Below are 14382 nucleotides of genomic sequence, written 5' to 3'. Positions count from 1 at the left end.
GACAGTTATGAGATACAGGGATATTTGGGACTTCGTGGGCATCGTCATATAGATTAGCCGTTGTGATTATTGCGGTGATTAATTTGTTTCCGTGGTCATACCTACATGGAATCCTGAAGGTAACGGTTGGGTACTACCTACATACACATGTAGGTAACGTACCTAGGTACATAGGTATACTTTATTTGGAGGCTCGGAGATCCCGCATGGTTCCAGAAAAGTATATCCCCACTGGCCGAATTCGGCAACATCGAGCTCAGCAGATGTCCATCTGGGCATGATATAACTTTCATGTCTTTCCCAATACAGGATTATTTCTCGTTGTTGGTCTTGTAACCTCGCTCTGGATCCACTTCTCACCATGATTTCATATTTTGCCACTTCTTGCAGATGCGATGTTGAATCATGAGCTGCCAGGTATCGAGAATGGTTGAGTGGACATGCGTGACATGACTATTCTCTTGCAGGATGGAAAATTCGGTCAATTCGCATCCGCACAAGTACTTGTCCCACATAATCCGTTATACAGCGTGCCACACACGCAGGCGATGACTTCATTTGTATGGAGGTTCTCTCGGCCATTCGGAGAAGGAGGCCGAGACTTCCAAGGTTGGATGCTAATAAGCGGAGTAGCCAGTAAGAAACACTCAGGTTGACCACTCCCTCGATGCGTGGTATTGCCTTTGAAACATGATTGGGCCGAATAGAATAATTCCTAGAAATCCCGGACTTAACCTCCCGTTCGTGGAACTTGGACAGCCCTAAATGGCTGCTGGGATAAAATGCTGACATAAAAGGTTTGTCATCTACCTCTGATTGGCCAATTATTGACCTGGCGGCCTGAGGCACCAAAGCGTTGGGGCTGGCCGGACCCAACATTCGCCAGAAAGCGATGAGGCACGCCACTCCCGAGCAAAGGGCAGCGCAAATCTCTCTCAGCGCTTGCTTATAAGGCAATTCTCCTCTTCTTCGGCTTTCTTTTTCACCTCGGGATCTTGTGACGCTCAATCTCTGTTTTCATTTGATTCGTCTTTTAGCCCTATTTTCCCCATATACGTTGGCGATCAGTGCCCCGGCTCCCCAACGTTGGTCCCAAGTGGGCCCAAGTATAAAAAACCCTTTGGTCCTCCTGGATTGAATTTCCAACCTTCTACACACCCATCATGTCGTCCAAGCCGGATGCTACACGCCCTCGGGCGGCTGACACCAAGAAGGTGCACATTGCCGATACCCAGATGACTCGCCAGAACTGGTACAAGCATGTCAACTGGCTCAACGTCACCTTCATCATCGGCGTTCCCATCTCCGGATGTATCCAGGCTTTCTTCGTGCCTCTGCAGCTGAAGACCGCCATTTGGGCAGTCATCTACTACTTCTTCACTGGACTGGGAATCACAGCTGGTAAGTAGTTCAAATTGAACGAGAACACCGAAGAATCAGAGCTAACTCCATTTTCAGGATACCATCGTCTCTGGGCTCACTGCTCCTATTCCGCCACTTTGCCTATGCGTATCTGGCTCGCTCTGGTCGGCGGCGGTGCTGTCGAGGGCTCCATCCGCTGGTGGGCTCGTGATCACCGTGCGCACCACCGTTACACCGACACCGACAAGGACCCTTACTCCGTGCGTAAGGGTTTGCTGTACTCGCACCTAGGATGGATGGTCATGAAACAGAACCCCAAGCGGATTGGTCGTACTGATATTACCGATCTGAACGAAGACCCCGTTGTTGTCTGGCAGCACCGCAACTACATCAAGGTCGTGATCACTATGGGTCTTATCGTCCCTATGCTCGTCGCTGGTCTCGGCTGGGGTGACTGGTACGGCGGATTCGTGTACGCCGGTATTCTGCGTATCTTCTTCGTGCAACAGGCTACCTTCTGCGTTAACTCGCTGGCCCACTGGCTCGGTGACCAGCCCTTCGATGACCGCAACTCTCCCCGTGACCACATCATCACCGCCCTAGTCACTCTCGGCGAGGGCTACCACAACTTCCACCACGAGTTCCCCTCGGACTACCGCAATGCCATTGAGTGGCACCAGTACGACCCCACCAAGTGGACCATCTGGACCTGCAAGCAGCTCGGCCTGGCCTACGACTTGAAGCAGTTCCGCTCCAACGAGATCGAGAAGGGCCGCGTCCAGCAGCTGCAGAAGAAGATCGACCAGAAGCGCGCCAAGCTCGACTGGGGTACTCCCCTGGACCAGCTTCCCGTCATGGAGTGGGATGACTATGTTGAGCAGGCCAAGAACGGCCGTGGCCTGATCTCCATTGCCGGTGTTGTTCACGACGTGACCGATTTCATCAAGGACCACCCCGGTGGCAAGGCCATGATCAAGTCCGGCCTTGGCAAGGACGCCACGGCCATGTTCAACGGTGGTGTTTACTACCACTCCAACGGTGCCCACAACTTGCTTTCCACCATGCGTGTCGGAGTCATCCGCGGCGGTGGTGAGGTTGAGATCTGGAAGCGCGCTCAGAAGGAGAACTCCGAGTATGTGCGTGATGAGACAGGCCAGCGGATTATCCGGGCCGGCCAGCAGGTCACTAAGATGCCTGAGCCGATCCCAACTGCAGATGCAGCTTAAACTGAACTTGACGACATGTTTTTCTTGCATTTGTGGGTTGGTCGGTGTTGGCGTTTTCTTTCCATCTTTTTTCTTGTTCCATCAAAAGCGACCTGTGACGCACATCATAGATAATCATGAATTAGAAACGAATTTTCATCCTTATTTGAATATACTTCTTTGGGACTTTGCATCTTTATAGTCGATCGTAGACTGAAGGTAGGGGCAGGTTTTCAGGAGAGCTGAAGAAAATGCAAAGTGCGGGGCGCTTAGTCTCCTTCACATGTCAATCCTTCGTACTGGCCTTGGAAGTACTCCGGACATAATTATAGATCTGATCGACTTGTCTACATTGTCTTGGAACCTAAATATTCCAACCCTTTAATCTGAGTGTAGACATAGTAGGAGATGGCAAAATACGGTTCCCATGCCTATTGGCCAGCTATTGGAAACCCTATAGGTCATCTACATAACCTAGGTATGCAAACAACCTGTTTCAACTACATAGCTATAGGATCTCGGTAATCATATATAATACTACAATACGTAAAGGATGTTGCAGAACCAGATGCCAAGAAAGTGTACCTAGGTATGTTGTAGATATCTGTCCCCGCAATCATCAGCTTCAGATCACCTGACAATCTGCATATCTCCTGTCCCTTCGCCTCCACACCGCATCATATCTCGCCCATTATTGCTTTCACCGCTCGTCTACATCTCCTCATTGCTCTCTTAGCCATCCTCATCGTGGCGCCCTTCCTCCGTCTCCCCGCCCGCCTGTCATCCGCGCTGGGCCACTTACGTACCAACGTACCAAAACGATTGTTGACGACCTCCAGCATGGCCCCCGCTCACCTCCGGGCGCCACCCCAGGCCCCGCCTATCTTCACTGCAACCCCGCAGTCAGTCGTAGCTGATGCCGAGCGCTTGATCAAGAACTCGCGTGCCATTCAAGACAAGGTGGTGGCGGAAATCAAGCCCGACGACGCAACCTTTGCCAATGTCGTTCGTCCCCTCGCCCAAGATGATAACCAGATGGGACTTGAGTCACACATCCTGGGCTTTTACCAGGCCGTATCTACCGACTCAAAGCTACGGGACGCCTCTTCCAAGGCTGAAGAGCTGATGGATGAGTTCTTTATTGAGGCGGTCATGCGTGAGGATGTATTTGGTCTGGTCGATGCTGTACTACGCCGCAACGAGTCTCTCGATCCGGAGTCACGCCGTCTGTTAGAGAAGGAACACAAGGACTTCGTCCGCAATGGACTTGGCCTGCCCGCTGGCCCCCAGCGACTCCGCTTCAAGGAGATCAAGAAGCGGCTGAGCCAGCTGAGCATTGAATTCCAGAAGAACCTGAACGAGGAGAATGGCGGCATTTGGTTTACCCCCGAGCAGTTAGCTGGTGTGCCCAAGGACGTTCTAGATGGTCTGAAGAAGGGCGAGGGCGAGAACGCCGGCAAGCTATGGCTGTCGTTCAAGTACCCCGACCTCTTCCCCACTATGAAATACGCCAGCGACCCCGAGACCCGCCGTCAAGTCATGATTGCCAATGAGAACAAGTGCAACCAGAACGTGCCACTGTTCCGGGAATCCATTATACTCCGTGATGAGGCAGCCCGTCTGATCGGCTATCCCAACCACGCTGCTTTCCGCATTGAGGACAAGATGGCCAAGACCCCAGAGATCGTTAACAAGTTTTTGGGTGATCTTCGGGACAGACTGACCGATGGCGGTAAGAAGGAGATACAGAAGTTGTTGGAACTTAAGAACGCCACGGACCCCAAGGCCGATGGCCGCTACTACCTGTGGGACCACCGGTTCTATGACCGTCTCATGCTCGAGAAGGACTACTCGCTGGATCAGCAGCTGATTGCTGAGTGGTTCCCCCTGCAGACTACCATTGATGGTATGCTGAAGATCTTCGAGGAGCTGTTCGGTCTGGAGTTCGTTGAGATCATTGGCGAGGACCGGGCAGCCATTGCCCCGACTGGCAAGGGCAATGACATTGTCTGGCACGATGACGTTCAAGTATTCAGTGTCTGGAACGATGAAGGCGAAGGCAGTGGGTTCGTTGGATACCTGTACCTAGACCTCTTCCCTCGTGAGGGCAAGTATGGCCATGCAGCCAACTTCAACCTGCAGCCAGGCTTCGTTGATAAGGATGGTAACCGCCGATTCCCTGCCACCGCGTTAGTGTGCAATTTCACCAAGCCCCAACCCAAGAAGCCTAGTCTGCTGAAGCATGACGAGGTCGTGACCCTCTTCCACGAACTAGGCCACGGTATCCACGACCTGGTGTCCCGAACCATTTACTCCCGCTTCCACGGTACCAGCACAGTGCGCGACTTTGTCGAGGCACCCAGCCAAATGCTGGAGAACTGGTGCTGGGAACCCTCGCAGCTGCGCTCTCTGAGCCGACACTACTCAACCCTCTCCCCAGAGTACCTTGCTACATGGCAGGAGGCCCAGGAGGGCAAGACCGCCACCAGCCAGCCGTCAGAGCGCATCCCCGACGATGTGATCGAGAACCTGATCCGTACCAAGCACGTCAACGACTCCCTGTTCAACCTGCGCCAGCTGCACTTCGGCATCTTCGACATGACTGTGCACGAGCCCAAGACCCACGCCGACATTGAGGCTCTTCCTCTGTCTGCGACATACAACCGTCTCCGCCAGGAGATTACCCAGTTGGACGGACCGGAAGTTCAGGGTGCTGGCAGCGAGTGGGGCCACGGCGAGGCGACCTTCGGACACTTGATCGGAGGTTACGACGCTGGATACTACGGATACCTGAGGTAAGTTCATAACTTGATTTTGTCTGGTTGGTTTCAATGTTGTTCGAATACTCATGATTTTGCTCTGCAGCTCCCAAGTTTACTCCACCGACATGTTCTACACCGTCTTCAAGGATGATCCCATGAACAAGGCTGCTGGCCGTCGGTACCGCTACCAGGTTCTTGAGAAGGGCGGTAGCCAGGATGAGATGAAGACTTTGACTGAATTCCTGGGCCGTGAGCCTCAGACTGATGCATTCTATAAGGACCTTGGACTGGCATAAAGTGGTGCGCAGCATTTACAGCTATCGGAGCTTATGAACGGCTTTAAACTATATCTTTATTAAATTATATCAGAGCTATAGGAATGCATATTGCGTGATTGGGAATGCCGAGCAGCATACTAATACCTCCTCTAGCCTGAAATATCCAATTCTATTGTATATAGTTATGTAGCTAACAATCTTAGAGACCTGAGAAGCTATTAGCTTTCGAGGACAGTTGATATACTGATAAGCACACCGCCTCGCCATTCTGCACCTCTCCGCAACTCAACAGCTCTCTTTTTTCTTGCTCATTTAGAACTTTTACCTACAAGACAGCACAAAGTCTCGGATTAAATACATTCGTCTAATTACCGGTACGTACCTACCGAGCAACGTCCAACAGAAAGATAATTCCCACTCAAACCCGGCGCAAAAGACTGACCGAGACAGCTCTCAACTCGCATCACCGACATTGCGCTTGATCTGCCTGTACAATACCAGCTCGGGCCCCTCCGCTCCTATCAGCCCAAAGCTCCAAGCAAATAGTCGATTACGGCACAACACCGCCGACCCGCAAAATGACAGACCAACGCCTCCCAATCCAAACCCAACACTGCCGCTTCTGCAACCACCTCCTACTAGCAACAACACGCAACATAAACACACTCCCACGACGCGGCGGCGAAAGCAAAGACAAAGCGCTGATTCTGCCACTCGAGCGCAAGAGCTCAGCAGACGGGGAAGTGGAAGTCGATCTCGAAGAAGAAGCTAGGGCAACAGAAACCCCGTCGCGCAAAGCAAGACACGCCTCTAACCATACGACGCTCCTTCTGGCCACTACGATCCCGGACCGGCGGGCGACGATGATCCGGCGCGAAGACGGGATTGAGAAGAGAATCCTTTTGAGGTGTGGGCGGTGCAAAGTTGTTGTGGGGTATTATTTAGACCGGGTGCATTGGGCTGCTGGAGATCGCGGAGCGGTGCGAGATGGAGAGGAGGAAGACGAGGAGCGGCCGCCGGCTGTTTATCTTCTTCCTGGGGCTGTTGTGGAGACGGAGAAGTTGGGGGGTGAGGGGGTTGGGGAGCGGGAGTGGAGAGAGTGGGCTGTTTAAATATGAGTGTGGACTATGTTATGGATAATCTACGCAGGTACGGATGTACAGATGTATATCTACATTTTTTACAGAAGGCGATACCCCGGAGCAGAATAATACAGTGTATTTGAGAATAAAAACATACAAGATGAAGGTTCCAACGCGCCGAATCAATCCCTCAAGCCAAAGCCATTTCCATATCGAACATTAATCATATCGGGGTATCAGTTGGCGAGGATAGTACGGACAAGATCTGGAGAGAGAGTTAGCAGATGCAATGAACGTATAGCCCATTCTGGGCTCCCGCGGCAGGCATACCCGTGTAGTTAATCTCGCCGGAGCTAGTGTCAACAGCCTTGAGCAGCTCATCGACTTCATCGTCAGACATCTTCTCGCCAAGATTCGTGAGAACTGCAAGTGCCGAATGTTAGCCATATCCTTTCCAACCGCATTCATTCATATTGACTGGGACATAACATACTATAACGCAGCTGTCCGACACCAATAAACCCAGTCATATCCTTATCAAAGACCTGGAATCCACGACAGTACTCCTCCGGCTCGCCGGGCTCACGGAAACCACCGGGGCGGTTGAGGACTTTCAGGAAGGAGTCGAAGTCAACTAGACAGATAAGAGGGAACGAATTAGCCAGGGATTCTATTTTTATCGATGGTCAGACGCTGTCGCGTCTACCAACAATCAAGCGGAATCGAAACATACAGTCACCACCGACAGACTTCTCCAAGTCACTGATCTCGGCCAGCGTAGGGTTCTGACCGCAAGCGCGGAGCAAGTCACCGAGGAGGTCACCAGCGACACGGCCAGTGCCACGGCGATCGAAGAGCGAGAACGCTTCCTTGTAGTTTGTAGAGGCCTGGTCGTTATTAGCCATGATGGAAGAGCAGTGTTTTGATGACACAGTTGTAGATGAGGGGGGAAATCGGGGGGCAATTCCGTGGTTACATAGGCGGAAAGGGGTGGCGGTTGGACCGCTTGAATAGGAAGTCCATCAACAATGAGGAATCTGGGACTTACCATTTTGGTTGGATAGTTTAGAGATTGGAGATTGGAGATTGGAAACAAAAATGCAGATTAGGAGGTGAAAGTCGGGGGGGGAACTTGATGTGGGATCGGCGGTGGTTGTTAGGGCAACGCTACGAGGCGTATTTAGGGGGTTTGTATACTTAGATAGTGCATCTGTACTTGCATACTTGCATGTTTCACTGCCAGAAAATAAAATAATAGAAACATAGATATTTGGTATATATAAACACATCATCATACATGCTACGACTGCAGCTTTGCAATGCAGCTGTCCAGCAGCCGCGCCGCCTCTCCCAACAACTCCCACCGCGGTTTGGCAAAGGAGTCTCGGAGAATCATAAGCAGACCGAGACATCCATTGCGTCCGTTCATAGCCTCCAATTCGTTGGGTTCCTGGATTTCACCCACACGATGCAAAAACCCTTGCATGTCGCGCTCTCGGTCGGCCACAGTGAGGAGAATAGGGGGAGGACGCAAGGGTCCATCCAACGCAAATCCATAGGTCCATACCACCAGCGCTGCGAAGTACATAACCCACGGCCGGTTTAGCAAGTAGTCATCACGCGCAGCATACTCCCCGGGCTGGGTGGCCGAATCCAAGAAACACGTAGATAGGAACTTGAGCGCGTAGAACGTGGCATCCCGCGCCGAAGCCTTGGTCGCCCATTTCTCAGTCTTTTCTCGTGCGGCGGAGTAGTCACGCGCCGTGATAGACCGACCCATTAACCGGCCCGCACCTGCGAAGATCTGCAAATCGGCTATATCGACATGGGACCCCATATGGGCCAGCCCATGCAACACGTTGCGCGACTCGGATGTGGTCGACGGCCCCAGGGCCTCGTCGAAATCGCGGCGCCAGTTATCAAATGCCCGGAGAAGTGCTGTCCGCCACTTGTCCCGTCCGCCGAGAGTCTGGCCCACACCGAGCGAGCTAATTTGCAGGTCTCGCTGGTTCAGATGCCAGCAGACGCTCAGCAAGCCTGACATGATAATAATTCGCCCAAACGCATTGGTCCGGACGGGCTGGCCATTGAGTGTGCGCTTGAGGCCGTCGAGGAACATAATTGGCCGCACACCGTGCGACTGCAGACTGGATTGCACGCGAGCGACCTCGGCGGCGCTTGTTGCAGCCCACAGCGCCTCGTCACACGGCAATGGCAGCCGGAGTTCGTGGGCCACCATTTTGGCCGAGTGACCGAACATAGTAGCATGTGTTGAGTCCAACACAAAGGCGGCGAATGCCACGCGCCGAGTCGCTTCGGTTTTGATCCAGGTTGACCATGACTCGTCTTCTTCTTTGCTTTCCGGGGTAGCAAATGAAGAACTACCGATGAGCGAACTACCTCGGCGCATAAGCGTGAGTGTTGTGTCGTGATGGATATGAGCGCGTTCATGTAATGCGCGTGTAGAAAAGAGCTTCTCGTAGACTTCAAGCAGTAATAAAGATTGGAACACCCAAAGCTTAGCTGGCGGCCGAAAATCCGCATCCATGAAGATTTCCCAACGTAAATGCCAGGCGATGAAACTAGCCAATTCAGCCGCTGCTTCGGTGGCAGACTGCCCATGGATCTTATCCAGTGTTGCCGCTCCAATCGCCATAATCGCTAGTAGTAATAGATTCGGGATACGATCAGCGCTAAATGTGGGCTGATGCAATATTGGAAGTTGTGCATGGAAGTGGTACCAATAGGACCCAATGTACGTCTGCATCATGCGCAAGCTCAAGGCATGTCGGTCGTCATTTAAATCCCCGTCCATCAACGCATCTTTGCGTTTAGCACCTGCCGCATACGCCGATTCATTGAACCGCGTGGACATCAAGTGCAGCAGCTCCTGGCGCTTCGCTTCCGAGATGACAGCCGGTGGTGCTCCCGAGTCCAAAATACTCGTTACGCTCATCGGGTGCTGTGGAATCACGGAACAAAAATTGTGGTTGCTATATGCAGGCTCGTTCATGTAGAACTGATTCTGAACAAGTGGTACCATTCCATAGCCCAACGGCGCGACTGGCTCGCTGAATAACCACGCTGCAAAATCGTCTGCCATGGCGAATGGCGATCGGTTATAGGTTTCCCCGCCAAAAATCGGGTAGGACATGGAGTCGAGATCGATCAGATTATCAGGCTGGTCCAGTACCGCTGGGAAATCTGAGAATTGGTCCACTTGTATCTCATTGCTATCCACTCCGGTGGTGAGGGGGTATGTGGTCACCGGAGGTTTGGGCTCCTCCGAGCCAACAAAGTATTCCGGTGCGGTGATAGCAGGCGAAGAAGGCGGAGAATGTTTCGTGCCATTTTCCGTGAAATGATCTCGTTTCTGGAGCTGGGAACCGCTGGTGGTGTGACGTTCACGATGGCGCGTGCAGAGGTCCTGTCGCACGAAGGATCGGTAGCAGTTGGGAAAGTCGCAGCGGTAGATTTGTTTCGGGGTATGGTTGAGCGCATGACGACTCAGGTGTTCGGCGCGAGAATAGCTCTTCCCACAGCCTTCAAATGTGCATTCAAACTTGCGATCTGACTGAACTTTGCGACTGCGTCGCCGTCTTTTGGAGGGTTGACCGTCGATCTCCATTTTTCATGCCATGGTACGATGATCACTAGAAGGTGGAGTTGGAGAAGAATGTCTGGACAGGAAGGGCCCAATAGGGAACAGGAATGAGTCGAGGAATGAAGCGCAAAGGGGACTTGGAGAGGGTTGTCCGGGGGAAGTGCGGAGATCTCGGTGGGGTTCCAAGGTTATTGGCGGAGATGACTCTATTGGTGAGAGACTGTGCTGTATAGTGTATAGTATTCCTCACAAGAGTTAATTATTCGTATAATGTCTATATACTCTATATACCTAGAGTTGACCTATTCTACTATACAGGATAGTAAAACATAGTATCCCTACATGTACCAGAACCATATGCCAATGGGATATTGATGCTCAATAGATTCATTACTCGTAATCAAATGACCACACGCACAGAGAGTGCGCCAACGCATCTCACAGAAATGAGTTGCGACTATTGAATACCTAGATACAGGTCGAGCTCGTACAACACCTGGCAGTAATGTCAAAGCCAGAAAGGTTCTGGTCAGGCCGGCGTACAAGCAGGTCATTAATCATCACACCGAGTTCATGCCATCCCATCGTGTATCGTACCACTTGGCACGTCAATAGCAAAGAACTGACGCCAGATTTTGTGCAAATGCTTCCGTGGGTTTCTTTTTTTTAGTGCTGATCAGCACCGAAGAATTTACAGCAACATTCTCATCCACTGAAACGGAATCGGGCGGCCTCCAGACGGCCAAGGCCGTCGCGTGGCGCTACATTGCGGCGGCGATACGAGTTGGTAAAGTCTAGGTGGGGTTAGATGAGACAATAAAGAATAGGACGGGGACTTGACTGACCTTGGAGGAGAACACGGATTTTGCGGGTCTCTCCTGACTGGACTTTGTCAGAGACATTCTTCAGCAGTCGCTCGGCTTCGCCGTGCTTCATAGTGCCACTCGGCAGCATCTGGAGGGTGGTCTGCAGCCATGCCCCAGTTTCCTGGGGGAGTAGTTCGAACATCGTCATCAGAACTCCCGACGCGTCAGGGAAGCAGTCGCCTGGGAAAGTGAACATCATGCCCGTCAACACACGCTGCGCCAAAGGCTGGCCTTGCGAGATAATCAACGTCTTAACGGCCTCGCGAACCTCAGGAGGGGTAACGTAAGGCTGGCCTTCGGGGCTGGTGAATTGGGAGACCATAGGCTTGTCGAATGCAAAGCTGAACAAATCACGGTAATAATGCAGCGTAGCGATTAGAGGGTCAAGTTGTTGAAGAGTGAGAGCACTGAGGGCGGCGGAGAAGATGGGGACGGCAAGGGACGAAGTGATATACTTCTTGGGGTAGTATCGAACGGCGTTAGAGGAGAGACGGAAGAAGTCTTCAATCACGTCTGGCAGATTTTGTGGGGGGAGGTCGTTCAAGATCCGTAGGAAAGCAATGGCCTGCTGCTCATAGAACTGGAAAACGGCATCACTGGTGGCCTGGTCGACGTACTCGGCACCATCGGAGAATTCGCGCACCACCGCGTCCGTGGCCCAAAGGAAGCAACCCTCGCGCGAGGCCTGGAATCCGTTCGCGATACTCTGGGCCAGAGTCGGCAAAAGAGGGATCATGCCAGTGCGGTAAGAGATGATCATGTATCGCCAGCATCGGCACACTCGCTCGAGAATAGGCGTAGAAGACGTGAAGTTCATGACAATCGTGGTCATAATGGGTAGAACCTCACCGCAGTATTTGACGGCAGGGTTTTCTTCTCCCGGTGCAAGAATCGGAGTCACCACTTGCACAAAAATAGTGATCAGCTGTAGATGGTCAGCCACGGCTCGCTGGTCCTCTTCAGTCTGCGCATTATTGGCAAGGTTCATAATTCGGGCCATGATCGGGTCGCAGAACATCTTGTATGAATCATAGATCTTCTCATGGGGCTGCACCGAAACCACTGCGGCAACACCTTCAGTAACTTCCTCCTGGCTGGTGGGCTTGAGCTTGTCAAGAACCGATTCGAAGAAGGTATGGAGCTGCGCGATATGACCACCAAGCAACTTCTGGCAGTCGGTTCCCAAGAACTTGAAGGCAAGAGCAGAAGCCTGCACAACTTCTTGGGAGGAATGGTGGAAACCGGAAATCACATAGTTGAGCTGAGCCTCCAATGTTTCGGGATGGAGGGCTGTCCATTCAGTGTAGCGTGCCAACGCCATGATCGCCTGGAACCGCACTTTCTCCTGATCAGGAATCTGAACGATCAGAGGAATCAATTGCCCAAGAATGGTGCTTTCTTCGGGATCGACCATACGGCCCATCGCGCGGAGGCCGAACAGAGGGGCCTCCAGTTCCTGCCAATGGGGAACATGCTCGTTGCTTGCCTGCGATGCATACTTGGCAACCCACTCCTGGATCAGTTGGTAGATTTTAGCAAGACAATCATTCACGCCCACAACAGCACAGCAGTCCTTAAGGACATCGCCCATTGCATGGCGGAATTGGCGGAATTTTTCCTCCTGCTCGCGGTCTCCAGAAAACAGATCCTCCCCCTCGCCCTCTTCCGGAGTAGGGAACTCGAGGTGTTTCACCATGATGTCCACCAACTGGGCAAAGACGGGCTGGAACGCGACTCGAGCATCGGTGTACCGGTCGAGAGTAATATATTGCTTCAGTTCGTACCAGAAAATGAAAGTCAGAGACACTGCGTCGCGCTCCCAGTCCCGTGCGCAACATTCGAGAAGCGCCTCCACGAGTCCCTGGAACTCACCCGGCAGGCGGGCAACAAGGACAACCCATGCTTCACCTGCCTCCGCAAACATTCTTGTGATACCCTTGAAAGCCTCCAAATCTTCGGCCTCGGCAGTTTCGGCAATTTTTGGGCGAAGTGCCATCAATCGCGGATAAAGGGCTTGAATGACGGGCAACGACTCGTCCACGTCCTTTGTGTCGCGGTAAAGCGTGCAAACGCAGTCAACACCGGCGTCAAAAGACGCATCGTTGTCCAAGGCTTTGAAGATGACGTCCATGAGAGGTGACTCAACGACCTTGGCGGCGGGGATTTCACGTAGCCACGAAGTAATGCAGTCGAGAAGACGGGGGTTTGTTGCGGCAGCAGCTGTTTATAGTCAGTTCTGGATCCTAATTCGCAAAGAGAATGGGACGTGGTTGTTGGATACGTACGTGACGATTGGGCATATTGGATCATCAGCTGCATGACCTGCTCTGCATTGTCTTCTAGCAGCTCTTTGGTTCTGTCGACCAATTCGTCTTCCTTTTGCAAATGTCAGCTTCAGTTTTCGTAAGCACCATCGCAGAAACATACGCTGAGATTGATTTTGCGACCCTCAGTGACCTCCTCGGGCAAGATCTTTAGGAACTCCAGAACACAATCCCCCGCGCTGCCTCCTAGAGCTGCTCCGACAGTCGCTAGGACGTCCTTCCATGTGACCATCTGAATCGCCAAACTGGCCAAGCACACGCATAGCTGGGTCTGAATAGGGCGCGGGCCCGGCGCAAATGCAACCAATAGGTTTAGAACCGAATCTCGAAGGGCCAAAACTGAGTCCGGAGGGAGTTGATCGAGATCGAATATAATCTGCGCAATTAGAATCGGTGAAGACGATTAAGTAGAAGTACCCTTACTTTTCCTTTCAGTGTAGTCGCGGCGAATAGTTTGGCTTCGACGGGCACATCGGGTGACTGTAATAGAGCATGGGTCGTTGTCCAGGCCTCAATCTAAAGATGCATAGAATATCAGCGAAGAGGACAAGTTAATACGAAGCGAAAGAAGCGTACCGATTTCTGGAACTTCTCAAGGAATTCATGTGCCTGAGTCTTCTCAGTCCGAGACACATTTCCTTGCATTGTCGCGACGGCCGCCAGGACCGGGGCGAATGCCTGCCCGGCTTCCTTGCTGGCCATGTTGAACTAAATGGATTAATCAAGGCTCAGCAATGTATCAAAAATGTATCAGCATCTGACTGCGGAAACGGGTTCGAAGAGGGGGAGCAGTTGAAGGTGGGATGGGGTGGCCGTGACGAGATAACCGTATTACCGTAATCAAATCACGGGACGACTGCCAGGCCCGCCAGAGCTTTCTTCGCCTCGTCTCCCGTGTG

General features: G+C 52.3%; 6 protein-coding genes across 6 annotated transcripts; 3 read left to right on the top strand and 3 right to left on the bottom strand.

Moving 5' to 3' along the window:
* Nucleotides 1-1163: 1163 nt before the first annotated feature.
* N7525_008594 (stearoyl-CoA 9-desaturase sdeA) lies at nt 1164-2588 on the top strand (the record flags this gene model as incomplete). Its single annotated transcript, XM_002562653.1, has 2 exons — nt 1164-1401; nt 1459-2588. 2 exons carry the CDS (start codon nt 1164-1166, stop codon nt 2586-2588), a joined length of 1368 nt encoding a protein of 455 aa, XP_002562699.1.
* Nucleotides 2589-3407: 819 nt separating this feature from the next.
* N7525_008593 (M3 family metallopeptidase) lies at nt 3408-5625 on the top strand (the record flags this gene model as incomplete). The annotated part of the gene is made up of 2 exons (XM_002562652.1): nt 3408-5362; nt 5433-5625. 2 exons carry the CDS (start codon nt 3408-3410, stop codon nt 5623-5625), a joined length of 2148 nt encoding a protein of 715 aa, XP_002562698.1.
* A 560-nt stretch (nt 5626-6185) lies between these two features.
* Nucleotides 6186-6719, top strand: N7525_008592 (uncharacterized protein; the record flags this gene model as incomplete). The annotated part of the gene is made up of 1 exon (XM_002562651.1): nt 6186-6719. One exon carries the CDS (start codon nt 6186-6188, stop codon nt 6717-6719), a length of 534 nt encoding a protein of 177 aa, XP_002562697.1.
* Nucleotides 6720-6925: 206 nt separating this feature from the next.
* N7525_008591 (uncharacterized protein) lies at nt 6926-7740 on the bottom strand (the record flags this gene model as incomplete). The annotated part of the gene is made up of 5 exons (XM_002562650.2): nt 6926-6954; nt 7020-7112; nt 7183-7323; nt 7423-7576; nt 7738-7740. The coding sequence occupies 5 exons, from the start codon at nt 7738-7740 to the stop codon at nt 6926-6928; spliced, it is 420 nt and encodes a 139-aa protein (XP_002562696.2).
* Nucleotides 7741-7989: 249 nt separating this feature from the next.
* Nucleotides 7990-10317, bottom strand: N7525_008590 (putative C2H2 finger domain protein; the record flags this gene model as incomplete). Its single annotated transcript, XM_002562649.1, has 1 exon — nt 7990-10317. The coding sequence occupies one exon, from the start codon at nt 10315-10317 to the stop codon at nt 7990-7992; it is 2328 nt and encodes a 775-aa protein (XP_002562695.1).
* A 681-nt stretch (nt 10318-10998) lies between these two features.
* N7525_008589 (mRNA transport regulator MTR10) lies at nt 10999-14185 on the bottom strand (the record flags this gene model as incomplete). Its single annotated transcript, XM_002562648.1, has 6 exons — nt 10999-11087; nt 11139-13379; nt 13445-13535; nt 13587-13859; nt 13907-13999; nt 14060-14185. The coding sequence occupies 6 exons, from the start codon at nt 14183-14185 to the stop codon at nt 10999-11001; spliced, it is 2913 nt and encodes a 970-aa protein (XP_002562694.1).
* Between the last annotated feature and the right edge of the window lie 197 nt (nt 14186-14382).

This window comes from Penicillium rubens (genome assembly GCF_028828025.1).
Source record: "Penicillium rubens strain IBT 27055 chromosome Unknown utg000003l_segment0_segment0, whole genome shotgun sequence".
Taxonomy (NCBI): Eukaryota; Fungi; Ascomycota; class Eurotiomycetes; order Eurotiales; family Aspergillaceae; genus Penicillium; species Penicillium rubens.
The sequence above is the reverse complement of the archived record's forward strand: the minus strand, read 5'-3'. Positions and strand labels throughout refer to the sequence as shown.